Source organism: Glossina fuscipes, unplaced genomic scaffold (assembly GCF_014805625.2).
Source record: "Glossina fuscipes isolate IAEA_lab_2018 unplaced genomic scaffold, Yale_Gfus_2 1, whole genome shotgun sequence".
Lineage (NCBI taxonomy): Eukaryota > Metazoa > Arthropoda > Insecta > Diptera > Glossinidae > Glossina > Glossina fuscipes.
In genome coordinates, this window is record NW_023998415.1 from 26,828,163 (window position 1) to 26,841,759 (window position 13,597).

Below are 13,597 nucleotides of genomic sequence, written 5' to 3' on the forward strand. Positions count from 1 at the left end.
GGACATAAATAAAAAATTATAAGTCTAGAATAAAAAATTAAATTTCTTTCAAGTTTTATTTCCCATTAATAAAATTTGAAAATTTTTAGCTTGTCGTAGTAACTTAATAAATTATTGAAAATTCGTATTATTTGCTATTTGATTATTTATTTTAAGGCGATTACGATATTGAAAACGCTGTATATATCAGGGACTTTGGAACGATAAGCATTCACTTCTTATCTCTCTATGAAGAATGCAGACGACAACAACAGTAGGTTTGATGTATTCCTGTTGAAAGAATTTTTTGCACTAATGCAGCATTTGTTAGATGCATCGCGGAATCACTGCAATTAATAGAATCCCATGCTGTTGGATTTACTGCACCACAAGGTACGAATGGGTGAGTGAAAACCCTCTATTGTATTGCGGAGATTCCTTGAAAGTATCCTCCGATAAATCATAAACATAACTAACTATTGCTCGAGTACGTTAATAAGCAATCCATTCGATTCATAATAGCGACGCTTTTAAGAAGCAAAAATTTTACTTTCTCATATATATTGTAAAATTATTAAACCTACCGTAGCCCTATAAAAATGGCTTAAAATGTTCATAACGATCATAGTTACAAACATTGTCTGCTGCACTTGGTATAATAGCAGAGATATGTATATAAAAACACTTTTAAAAAAAGGTTCCCTTTTTAATAAAATTTATTGCAATAATTAAATTCTGGATGACTTTTGCTAGCAAAAATTCCTCATGAATCGCGGAAAGCCTTTTTAAATTTTCATGTATCTTTTTATTTATTAATTTAGTTTTTACACCCTACACCACTTTGACTGTACCGATCGATTCAGAATCGCTTCTTGAACCTGCAGATCGCAGGTTTTTCAGATTTAGTGTAGTGCGACATGGTCTGATCTCTTCTCATTACTTTGAAATATCTTTATAACTAACTGTATTAAGTTAGGCGGCTTAGAGCATTCAAAAGTGGGTCTTGACACACTTTAATATTTATCCGATCAAAGAATATCATATAACGAATTAAGCTAATTTTAAACGTTTTTGCAAAATTATAGACTCAAGGTAGTTGCAATCAGATCAACAAAATATGTATTAGTACTGTTCGCATCCGAAGTTGTTGGAAGGGAAACTGCGAAATATCAAAATAATTAACAATTAAGATGAGTTTGAAATTCGCTACAATTATTTGTAAAAGCAAATATCTAAAGTCTGTGTACGAATGGTCCCCAAGATTAAGATAAAAGACTTAGTGTAGCTTTATGTTTTCTTCCGTTTACCAGTTGAACGAATTTTCTTTACACTTATATTTGCAATGCAATGCAATTTTTGCTTGCACGCAACTCTTTTTTTACACGATGTTTATTAAATAACACGATTGGTCAATGGGAGTAACTACACGACTTTTTTTCAATTCTGTTATTATTATTATTATTATTATTATAATCTTAGACTAATTAAATGAATTCTTATACCAAAAAAAAAAAAAAAAAACAGACATTGAGCACTAACAACAGAGGCCATCGGCTCTAATTTATAAAAGTAGTTTTAATAAAGTAATATAGCTGATTGTAGAACGGTCCATAGGACTAGTCGCTCCAAATGCAATATTTCTTCTAGCCAAGGAAAAGTTAGGGCAGAATTTGTCCATAATTGCAGATTGAGGGGAGGAAGATTTCTTTAAGATCCATTGGTGAGTTACAATTGTATGGCCAAGACGAGTTCTCGAAAATGTTTGGATCCGGATTTTCTCAACATTTGTTGGATATAAAGATGGAATTAATTGACTCTTATGTATATAGCAATAAATAACGATTAAGGGAGTATTTTGAGCAGAGGTTAATCAGTTTACGCCTACACATGCGTTAGTGATCTGCGTTAGTTAGAGTCATTAAATTAATTTTTTTCCCAAGTTCAATTTCCATTTTTGCGTATTGTATTCATAAACTGTTCGCTAATTTTGGTTTTTTTTTTTTTTTTTTTTTTTTTTTGTTAATAATTGTTAACATGTTTGTAAAGCACAGAATACCGCATCATAGATAAACTTTAGAGTGAATTTAAAAAACACAGTCACAGACACAGTCATATATGTCTGCCTGTGAAATTACGAGTTTAATCTCAAAACTATATAGAACTTGGTGTCAAAATCATCAGATTTTTTTTCTTATATAATTTTATTTAAATTTATTAAGCATCAGATTAAGTGTGAGAATCAACCAAACCGGTATAACAAAATATTCAAACACATATATAAGATTTGTCTTTTAACGTTAGTTAGATAATTTTGCTTGGAATATTCGCTTCTTAAGACGAACGTTGTGCTGAATAAGTGACTTTACGTTACTTTAATTATGATTTACATTAAAGCTTACACGTAGTAACATATTTATGGGTGAGCAGTGCTGCCATGTCTGAAATTGTACAATGGTTATAAAAGGACAAGATTTATATTTAATTTTTCTTCTTTTTTTGATGACTAATCCAATTAGTCGATGTCTCTAATACATATGTATACAATATATAAGTTTGGTGAGGGTCAGAGAGAAATAGGCAGGGAGGGAACGAGGGAGCCACCGCAGCCGAACAGATGTATGTCCGATCGGTACTTGTTATGTCTTTACGGATATGGATATAGAAGTTGAGTCCATCATAATTAGGAGTTCAGTTACTGCACTGCTCGAAGGTCTTTCATTTCGATATATTTCGTTCCCAATATTTATGAAAAAAGCGTCAAAGAAGCAAGTGGTCTCGAACAAAAGCAAAAGCAAAAGTCTCGATAAATATATATTATATTATCAATTCATCGACAAATGAGAGAATCCAGGTTAAGGCAAAAAACAAAACAAAAAAAAACAAAAAAACAAAAAAACAAAAATTATTAATATCTATAGAGCGAATATTAATTTGAGTAAAACAAAAAAAGAAAACAAAGTTACGTTAAATGTTTTGATTATTCAACGTTGCCTTAAAATCGATATCAATGAAGGCATAAATGCACGCCGGTGATAATAAATGCAAAATATTGCATCACCAATACTATGAAACCAGTATGCGTGTATTTTTATTATCACCACGTAACCAGCAAAGATGTTCAAATTGAAGATAAACACTTTAACTGAAGATCAAATATGAAATGGCGTAGCCGCTAGTGAAAGCACTTTACAAACATATAAAACATTACAAAAACAAAAAAAAAAAAGAAATACATATTAATATTATTTTATTATAGATGAAATAAAAACTTTCCATCAAAAATTCATGTATCAAGAACTTTGTACTTTATTATTATTAACTCTAAAGGCATTTTTTTTTTCTCTTTTTCTCATCTTAATATTTATCGTAAATACAAAGGGTTTTATATTTTCCCATGTATGTAGTGTTTTGTGTAAAATTTAATTACGTCTTCGCTGAGTGCGTCTATGAGGTGAACGGTATTGATAACCCGTATGTGAATGATAGGCTCTGTTGGACAATGTTTGCTCCGCGTCGTACGAATCCAGGCGACCAATGTTATATGATAATGTAGGCAAGTGCCTTAAACTTGGCTGTTGTACGATTTCTGGCGCTTCAAAATCAACATATTCAGGCTCGGGGGTAGCAATATCTTGTGGATTGGGTCCTTGTGTAGCAGAATCTAATAATATGGCCACCGCTGTACTAATCAAAGTCAATCCAATCAAAAGGATTTTCTGGAATTTAATTGATTTTTTTTTTTTTTAAATTAAAAATTTTTATTAATAATTTTGTTTTCTTCAATCAACAAATTTTAGTTTACCATAAAAAAATAATAGTCTCCCTTATTACATATTGTTAGCATAAGCCTCATCTTAAGTGTTTATATTATGTAAAACTCCTATTCGTTTGCGTATCTACGTATCAGTCTATCTGTGTTTCAGTCGACTTATCCACCAGGCTGCCTATCTTTCTGCGTCCCGTTTGCTATATATAATAGTTTCCTTTTTCTTTTTTTTTCTTTGTAATTCCCACTAAGCCATTAGAATCAATATTGCTTGGCAAATTGTCATAGGAAATTATATAGTTCCAAATAGATTAAAGACCTTAATAAAAGACTGAAATTATCCATTAGAAATAAAGAAACAAAGCACGCATGATTCTTAACACATTTTCGCATTCACAAAAATCAACATAATGTTGTTGTTATATTTAACTCGAAACAATCACAAATATTCTATGACATTAAAGTCAATATTATTTGGATTGTCGGCGAACTAAGTGCTGATTTATGGGAAGAAAGTCAATAACAATTGATGTTCAGAGGCGTTTATGCACCTAAAATCACTTTTAATTGAACATACCATGGAATCATCTAAAAAAGAAAAATCAACAACAATATATATTGTGATTTGATACTGTTTCAAAATAAACATTCATGGCCCTTAGTTGCTGCTGACCCTGTACATACATACTTGGTGTGCGTTCAATAAAGAATCATGAAAACGGTCATCATATCGAGCTTTCCTTAGTTTATTCATATTAGTGGTAAGTGTAAAGTCATAGTCCACGATTGCAACTATCATAACATAAATTACGAGTCGCATAAGTATCATATGGTAGAGAGGTTATAACGTAAGTATATGTATAATTCGACTGAACTGCTCGTTACCCCCTGATTATCAGATGTAATCGTCAACAAATCATCAACAAGCGAAAATTATATGTTTAAGAGGGAGGAGAATTTTCTCCTAAAAGTATTCAAAGAAACATCAAAGTATTTCATAATCTGCGATGAAACATTTTAATATCGAGCTGCACGGACGGATCGTTCGGTCAGAGAGCTACAAATGCGTCATGTTAATATAAAAGGATTCCTACGTGATCTAGAAAGCGATAGTCGCTCTATTAAAATGTTGAGCTATTAAGACCAAATGATCGCCTAAAAGTTGATGAGCAGCTCAAACATTAAGTAGCCGAAGAAAGAAGAGCTATTAACTAAGGAGAATATGTAATGTCAGAGTTTGACGTTATAAGCAAGAAATGTAATTCGGTTGACAATACATTGTAGCCGACCCAAGTTACACGACGGGCAGCCGCAAGAACTTTCATTACAATAGTTGACACATATTACGAGAAGGAAACGCTTAATAGTAGCCTTTAAACTTTAAAAATACAAAAAAAAAAAAAAATTAAATAATTTTTTTCTGACTTACAACCTATCCCTTGATTCAACTAACACGTTTACGTACAAAATTTGTGTGGGGACATATACAACTTTGTTACTTATTTTACCTACTAAAAGGAGTAGATTGGATTTATCTAATGCCTGCGACAGATACAACTATGAATTGAAGGCCTCATACACTAAATGCATTCTGGATTAATGGTAGCTCCTTATCATTTAGTCTCCTGAAAACCCCAAATTTTGCCCGCGGGCATTGTACGCGTGTCCTTTGAAAATTGTAGGCCAATTCCAAATTCTTTTGCAAATTTGTAGGCGATATCTTCACTTTTGCTAACGGTCAAATGTTTACCACAAATACTATAAAGTTGCGTCAACAGACAGGTGGACATGTTTAGGTGCAATCCAAAATTGAAATTGGCCAAGAATTCATATACGTTATGGGATTTTTTGAACCCACTTCTGAACTTTACAAAGTTAATGTAAAAAAAATTAAATTTTGATACACTATAACATTAGGTAGGCATGATCAATTATTTCCATTTAATGAGCAAAAAACTAATTTTTTATTCTCTTTGAAAAACAGAGATGTTCAACTTTTGCGAGATGCTGTGCGCTTGTCTTTCGTCCGATTTGGCCCATTTTCAGTACCAGCTTGTGTGCAAGAACTTTTAATGTTTCTGGCAAATTTGATGTCGATAGCTTGATTTTTGCGGTCAAGAGAATGTTTACAACAAGCATTGCACACACAGGCAGACGGACAGACGGACATGCTTAAATTGATTTAGAAGTTGATTCTTATATATATTCTCTGAGTAGAACTGCAAGAACGTACAACAGGAAAAAGTATTTTAACGAACTTGTTCGTGGCCCTGATCTTAATTTTATGAAACCAATTTTTAAAAGCGTTTTCGTGAGGAAACAAATCTTAGATCATATTTGGTAAACTGTAGAAACGCTATTAATACACTCAAGCCTCTGCGATCAAGATAGAAAGCCGAGACTTTTAGTTATATTTCCCTAAATAACTAACTTAGGGCTTATAGAAGTTTCGAAGTTCAACTCAAGTATTTACTAAGTGTTTAGCTCGTCAAATAGTCTAAAATAAAGCAGGCGCTATCAATCTACTGCTCTGATTTGCTTACAGCAAAGAATGCGACAATAAAAAGCATCGACATTTTTATATAATCACAGTTGCTGATGGTTATCCAAAAATCGGCTCAATTGATACAACATTTTACTCCGTTTCAATTTTTTTGGGTATATGTGAACGACTACACCTACTTACACTGATATGAGCTCATATCTAATTGATTCGTGGTTCGTTGATTCGAAACAGATCTGTTTATATAACAATTTTCCATTTATAGAGAATGCGACTGGCAAATGGTCAAAAGAGTCCATCTGGTATACATACCATTTTTTTTTTTTTTTTTAAGTTAAGTCCGTTGAAGTTCTTTAAAGTTGAATTGATAACGTGCGAGAGTTAAAGGTTTAATGGAATTTCAAATTTAAATATCTAATGAACTTCTTCTCTACCGCAAGCTCACTTAAGAAGCACAAAAACACAAATGATCTTCGGTTCACGTAATACTTGGAATTTTATATAACAACGTTAAGCATTATCAGCGATAGATGAAAGCAAACACAAATGTTTATATAATCAATGCTACATGAATATAAATCAATTAATGCGCGCATCGAAAAAAACCAACGAAGAAAGAGCGAAAATCTATTCAACGCAAATGCGTTAAAAACAAAATAAAAAAAAAAGAAATCGTTGTTGTTTTCCTAAAAAAAAAATAAAAAAATTAAAAAAAAAAGCAAACAAAATTTAGAACAATTTTGCGGGAAGATCGAGGAAACAAAAGGCTTGATGATGGTCAATGATGTTAAAGTCAACTGAGAAGACTTAATTATCGCTTTTGTAAAATAAATAATTAGTCATATGAAAAAGTCTGTATTCGAAACCATTTTGATTTCTCTTCACGCAGATTACACGTTTATGATAATATTCGACTTCTTTTCAAAGTAATGAGCATAAGATTAAAACGATTAATTTATATTCAAGTCAAATGAACACTGTCAAGAAACCGAAACAAAGAACAAACCTTTGATAGAAATCTTTTTTTTTTTAATTTTTTACTAAAACTAATAAAGCAAAGAAATAATAGAAGATTTACTTTTACTATTGAAATAATTTTGTTTGTCTTTCAATTTTTATTTTTTATTTTTTCTCTATTTAAAGCTTTAATATCCAATATCCGATAATAATCTTTTCGATTTTTCAAATTTAAAAAACTTTATTATTACGTTGATACCAATGGTTCCTGTCAAGAGTTATTCACCACCAGAAGATGAAAGTGTACCAAATTCGTTATTCCGCTTACAACATTATAGCAACGCTTGCTTTAGTCAAGCAGTTCTTCAACTGAATATGAATTCTCAAGCCGGTACTTTCATTATTTATTATGAAATTTTAATAATTGCCTTAAAACCGAAATCCTCATTACTAATACGATACACTTGCGTATATTCATTTGGCTGGTTCTCTACACACACACACACACACACACACACACACACACACACAATTTCGATAATGCGAAAGGTAATGAGACAGTTAGTGTAAACCATTGTCTGGTTGAGATATTTACATAAATATGATATCAGTGATGAACTAATAAAGTTACTCAATTATATGAATATCAATATCAAATCGATTTCTTAACGCAGGTTTCGTTTAAAGGCATCAATAAAATATTTAATTACATAAATTTATTAATTTAAACACATATATTATTTTCATACGTTTTTAAATGTTAAATATTTGTAATTTCAAAAAAAAGGTAACTAAGTTAACAACATTCGTATATCTCTATATACTTAGATACACGCGTATATATGAATCAATATTTATATCAATATATATATATATATCGATATGTATCTTATATGTTTAATATTTAAATATTTATAGTTAATAGCTCATAATTTTATTAGATATATTTGAGGTCAGTGATTTTATGTTAATTTTTACTTTTGTTATTATTCGTTTGACTTACTTTTCTTTACTCCAAATTTTGTTTATTTTGCTTTTCTTCCTCTCTGCGTGATTGCTTATCAATCTGCTTAATGAAATAACGATCCTAACCTTACCTTCGATCAAATTCATTAAACAGCCCAATCGAACGTCGCGTTAATTGGAAACGAATACAAATTTCGTATTATTTTTGCAGTTTTTTAAGAGAATACCTAACAAATACTCGATCGTTTTGGATAATACTGTAACTTCTCTTTTTACTCCATGCTTTATGTCACAGCATGACCTGGTTGAAATGTATATAAAATACACGAGAAGCGTAATTCTGCTGTTTCGTGCAAAGCAAGGTCCTGCTAAAGTGATATGCTACGCTAATCCGAAACAATTAACGCGCATAGGTCACTCCACGTATTCGCTGCACCTTTAAGAAATCAACAGTGAAGGAGGTTACCGAGAACAATTAATGCGATAGAGGCGATCATTGGAAACACTAAATGATCAATTACAAAATATATTATAAAGCGGTGTTAAGCCCACATCCTATCTTCGCTATATTCATCAGTCCTTCTAGTTATTACTTGTGTCAGTGGATAATTAATCTCTATGAGCAACACTTTCATCCTTTGAAGGATAACGGACCAAAGCTTGGAATCGGAAAAACACTCAAATGGTGAGTCATTGGTTGAAAAGAAAGATTGTGGGAGCAAAAGAGCATTAGCCAAATGTCTGGTACCATTATCTTTGAATGAAAGTTGAATTTTGCTAAAAAACCTACAAAAATTTATGCCGATTGCCAATATACGCCTGTAGCAAAAAAGTGTGCTATAAACTTTCGTTTACATTTTCACAAACATATACTATTAAGCGAAGTTTTGTCAAATTCTTATCTCCCTCACACACGCACACACACACAAAAACATAGCTTCCGCGAAGTAATACCTAATTACCCCGCAGGTGAAAGTGTTCGACGAAGTGTATTTGTGTAATGTGTACGTAGGCGTCAGGGGTGACGAACCGTACATACCATGGTAGCAGTAGTATGTAGAAGGATCTTTTTCTCCATTTCGCATAGCAAAAAAAACCACACGCGTTTAGTTGCATATGAACAAAAGCGTCTATAAGTACATGTATGAATTGAAGCTCGTTTCCTTCAATCTTTTGCCAGGAAAAACTTACAGAGTAAAAGAGTAAATCCTAAAACTATGCTACAATTCACCTTTCAAAATTTAAAAATTTCAAGATAACAGTTGCGTTTACATTCTATTAAAACGGAATAAAAGTTCATGGAAAAAGTTCAGATTATTCGATCGCTTGCTTTTGTAAGCTTTTTTAAGACTATAAATGCCTTGATTAATATTGTCGAAAACATATATATATTATATAATGTATGTATTAAGGTGTTTGTGTTGGAACGATTTTGTTAACTAAAATTATTACAGCTGGAAATATGCAGTTCACGTAGTTTTTCTGTACAAAAATTTCGTGTAAGCAATTATTTACAGTCGTTCGAAGTCTTAACATAAATTCACATTACTAAATATTTTGTGTAAACATAAGCGCCATGAAGTAGTGTTATATAATTTTTTTTTTTTTTTTTTTTTGTAGGGTTGCTTCCAATCCGTGTAACATGATGATGGCCGCGAAGAAGTTAGGGAAGAGAGATTGGAAGTGGCCGCAGCCAAATGGATGTGTGTCCAATCGGTAAGTGTTGTGTATTTAGCAGTAAAACACTCACAACCGTGATATGTTCAGTGCCGCAAGATTTGCATCCGCGAACAACAACTTGGTGGTTGCGACTTTTGCACTGTGGAGATAGAGTAACGGAAGATGATTCGTGCCTAGTCTTTCTTTTAAAAATATATTCGTTCCTTAAAAAATATTCGAAATCTAACAGTTAGATGTGGGACTTTGCGAAGATGAATGCGCTTTTCCTCATTGAATAGCATATGCCCTGCACATTTCGCTAAAAAAGTTCCTCTTAGTTATTGATAAGTCACAACATCAAACGCAGCAGGCAAAAGTCGTTTACCGACGGACAGACATGGCTAAATCACCTCAGTATTTCACGCTGATCAAGAATATATATTTTATAAAGTCTCTGTGATGGGTCTTACAGTGATGGGTATAGCAAGTAAGAAAACTACGTATGTCCGTGACCGAATGTTTTATACCAATCATCGTTATCCTAAAGGAGACAAAAAAAAAAAAAAATAATAGCATTACATATATTTATTTTCAAAATAACAAACTTTGTCGAGTAGGAGTGTGGACGTTGTAAATGTGCCCTTGGAAAAGTGCAAGTCATCTTCAAATTCTTTTGCCAATTTGCTAGGCGATATCATCATTGTCGCTGAAAGGACAATGTTTACCACAAATACCGCAGAGCTGCGCGGACAGGAAGATGGGCAGACGAACGGACAGACATGTGAAGATGGATTCCTAATTTGAAACAGGCCAAATACATATATTTTTGAAGCTTGTTTCTGTGCTTTATAAAGACATTAAAAAAAAAAAAACAATTAAAGTTTGGTACACTACAATACTATATGGTCAATTTTTCCCATTTTTATACAGGTGCCACAGCACCGATCGACCATTAATCGGCGTTAAAATTTTTGCACATTTGTCTGCTCAAGTTTTTCAATATAACGCAAGAAACCAACTTTGTATTCAGCTTGAAAAAGACAAGTGTTCTCAGCTTACTTGGTGCTGTGGGCATCTCCTGCGACCGTTTTAGACCATTTTCGTTACCAACCATCAAGAATTACCAATGCTTTTGCGAAATTTCAAGTCGCTAAACTCATTTATGCGACCAAGAGAATGTTTACAATAGACTTCACACAGATGGACAAACATGCTTATATTGATTTAGAATTTGATGCTGATCGAGAATATATATATAATATGTACTTTGTGGCGTCTCTACAGCTTTCTTCTGGGCGTTGCAAACGTTTTGACAGAATGAATATATTCATCATATCTCGCATTTTAAGTGCCAAAATTGTACGTTCTCTTCAAAAATTACTTCTGTTGTAATAATTTATAAATGACTTCATTTCATTTCTTAATATATTATTAGCTTTGTAATATGTCTGACTAACTGCTGACTACTACTGGCAGCATAGTCATAAGGTTGAGAATAATTATGCTGTTATATGTTATATGAACGAACGAACGGAAGAAGGAACAAACGATCGAATAAACGAACGAACGAACGTGATAATTATAAAATATATATAATTTTTCTTAATAAACGTAAATAATTATACGTTTCAATTTTATGTATTCACTCATTAATAAAATCGTTAAGACTTTAACGTAACTCCTATGGCACATGCATTACATTAGCTCCTAATTATGTGGTAATTATTCTATCTCGGAGATTAAATATGAGAATTTGACACCTAAAGCGAAATCGTCGTCGCTAAGCGTATAATCTTTTCATAACATATGATTCAACCATAAAAAGCATAATCACCTATCGACACACACTCAGAAACACAAATATACACAACCTTATTAGGAAAAGTCAATAGCAAGGTTAAGCGAATAATTAATATCGTAGCAAGAAAATAAGATAACAAAAAGCAAAGGAAAAAAAGAAAAGAAAAAAAAGAAAAAGAAACGAATCTAAAATTATGAATACATTTTAATCATAAATCATTACATGACAAAATTTATAGATAAATTATATCTGCGGTTAGAATCCATACACACAATCCCGCAAATGCACACGCACACCTACACCGATAGAGATATTTGGTTGGTTATGTATATGTCAACCAACGGAGATAGATGTTAATCAACATGCTTATCTATCTTAATAGGCAGTTGTGTATGTTCGCGCATGTGCTTGCCTGCGTATGCATATCCGTGCGTCTGTCTGTCGTTTGACTTGTCTATGTATATAAACTAATATTAACACTTGTAAAACTTAATTATATACATTTAAGGCATGTTAGCTGCCGCGGACATGCTGTAGAGCAAATGTTAAAGGTCTGACAGAAATAATGCTTAGTTGTTGTTCGTTAAAAGCATTATTTCGTATAACGTGCAAAACATCAGAAAAGTTCTCACATAATGTGGATTTCATTGTCTATGCAAATGCACATGAATTTTTTGCCGTAACTTTGATTTTGTTTTTAACAAATTAAAATGCACCAAGAAACTGACATTAGCTTTAGGTTCGTATGTCTGCAAAAAAGCAAATTTGATATAAGACATCTGAATAGACTTCAAACGTAATTTATGAATTTTAATAAAAGTAAAGGTTTTTCATTTACATCTTTGTTGCTATTTTTTTTAATTTTTTTTTTTTTTTTTTTGCTCTTTTTTCTCTTTCATGTATAAACAGACATTGCCAGTAATGACATTCAAAATGCACCGGATCTCAATGTAAATATACTAATATAGGATTTTGTTATTATTATAATTAAGTAAGTTAAAGCGTATCGATCTTCATCTAGCATGCGAGGAGGAAGCTGTTTAAGCCGTGAAATATTGCTCAACTCTTATTCGAGTGGACCGCACTTGAATTCGATATCGGATAAGTTATTAATGGAATCTATAGGAAAACGTTTAGTCATCTCAACTTTTGAGTTATTGTCATCGTATCCAGCCCATAGGTATTCCTGCGAAGTTTTCACTTGTTATTCAAATTTCTACGGTTTTCACTATACCACTGGTAGACGGTACAACGTATAAGACATTTAGTCAGCAGATATTGCTGAATAAAATCTATCAATTTTACAGTCACCAAAAATGTTTTGCGTATGTTTTATAAGATTTCCGATAAGCTATTACTGTGTATCGAACACTTTAAAAAAATGAAAACATTTTATATACGTAAAGTACGAAATTGTGTAAATGAATACAAGCAAAATAGCCTTCTCTTCTTTCCTCCTAAAATTAAAGGTTTTGTGAGAGAAATTTAAGAATGTCCACTGTAAGCTATAAATCGAAAATTCGAGATTGTTATATGTAAACAAAGTGAGGAGCAGAGACATTCAAGAGAACAGAACAGTATCGTCCATTATATGTTACTAATATTTTATTTCGCTTTCTAGGAACTTCATCGAAATCAGTCGTGTTAAGCTTACATATATATGCCTTTAGGCGCAAAACTTTCTCTTACTGCACGTTTAACTCCCCAGTTAATTGATATGAAATTTAAGACTAGTTCAAATATAGTATTCCTCACTTACGTTGCAGGATGTGTCATCACATGATATCAAACCGACAATCCTGACGATATATACCAATCCCACTTAAGGCTTGTAGTGTTCAATAAGCCCGAATGGATTTCATGCTTTCTACCTTATTAGGATGCTGTTGTATTCTACATTCTACATTTTTTTACTTAAAAGGGGCGTTGATTTTCTCCATTTGATACGGTACGTGCACCAACCAGG

The 13,597-nt window shown here is 32.2% G+C and overlaps 2 protein-coding genes across 2 annotated transcripts; one reads left to right on the forward strand and one right to left on the reverse strand.

Annotated features, from left to right (window-relative positions):
* Nucleotides 1-3,301: 3,301 nt before the first annotated feature.
* On the reverse strand, nt 3,302-6,758 carry LOC119632687. The gene is made up of 2 exons (XM_038025719.1): nt 6,561-6,758; nt 3,302-3,695 (listed from the first exon to the last, which is right to left on the reverse strand). The coding sequence occupies exons 1-2, from the start codon at nt 6,561-6,563 to the stop codon at nt 3,399-3,401; spliced, it is 300 nt and encodes a 99-aa protein (XP_037881647.1). The 5' UTR covers nt 6,564-6,758; the 3' UTR covers nt 3,302-3,398.
* A 1,625-nt stretch (nt 6,759-8,383) lies between these two features.
* LOC119632584 lies at nt 8,384-12,890 on the forward strand. The gene is made up of 4 exons (XM_038025557.1): nt 8,384-8,856; nt 9,792-9,887; nt 12,537-12,581; nt 12,653-12,890. The coding sequence occupies exons 1-4, from the start codon at nt 8,681-8,683 to the stop codon at nt 12,888-12,890; spliced, it is 555 nt and encodes a 184-aa protein (XP_037881485.1). The 5' UTR covers nt 8,384-8,680.
* The last annotated feature ends 707 nt before the right edge of the window (nt 12,891-13,597 follow it).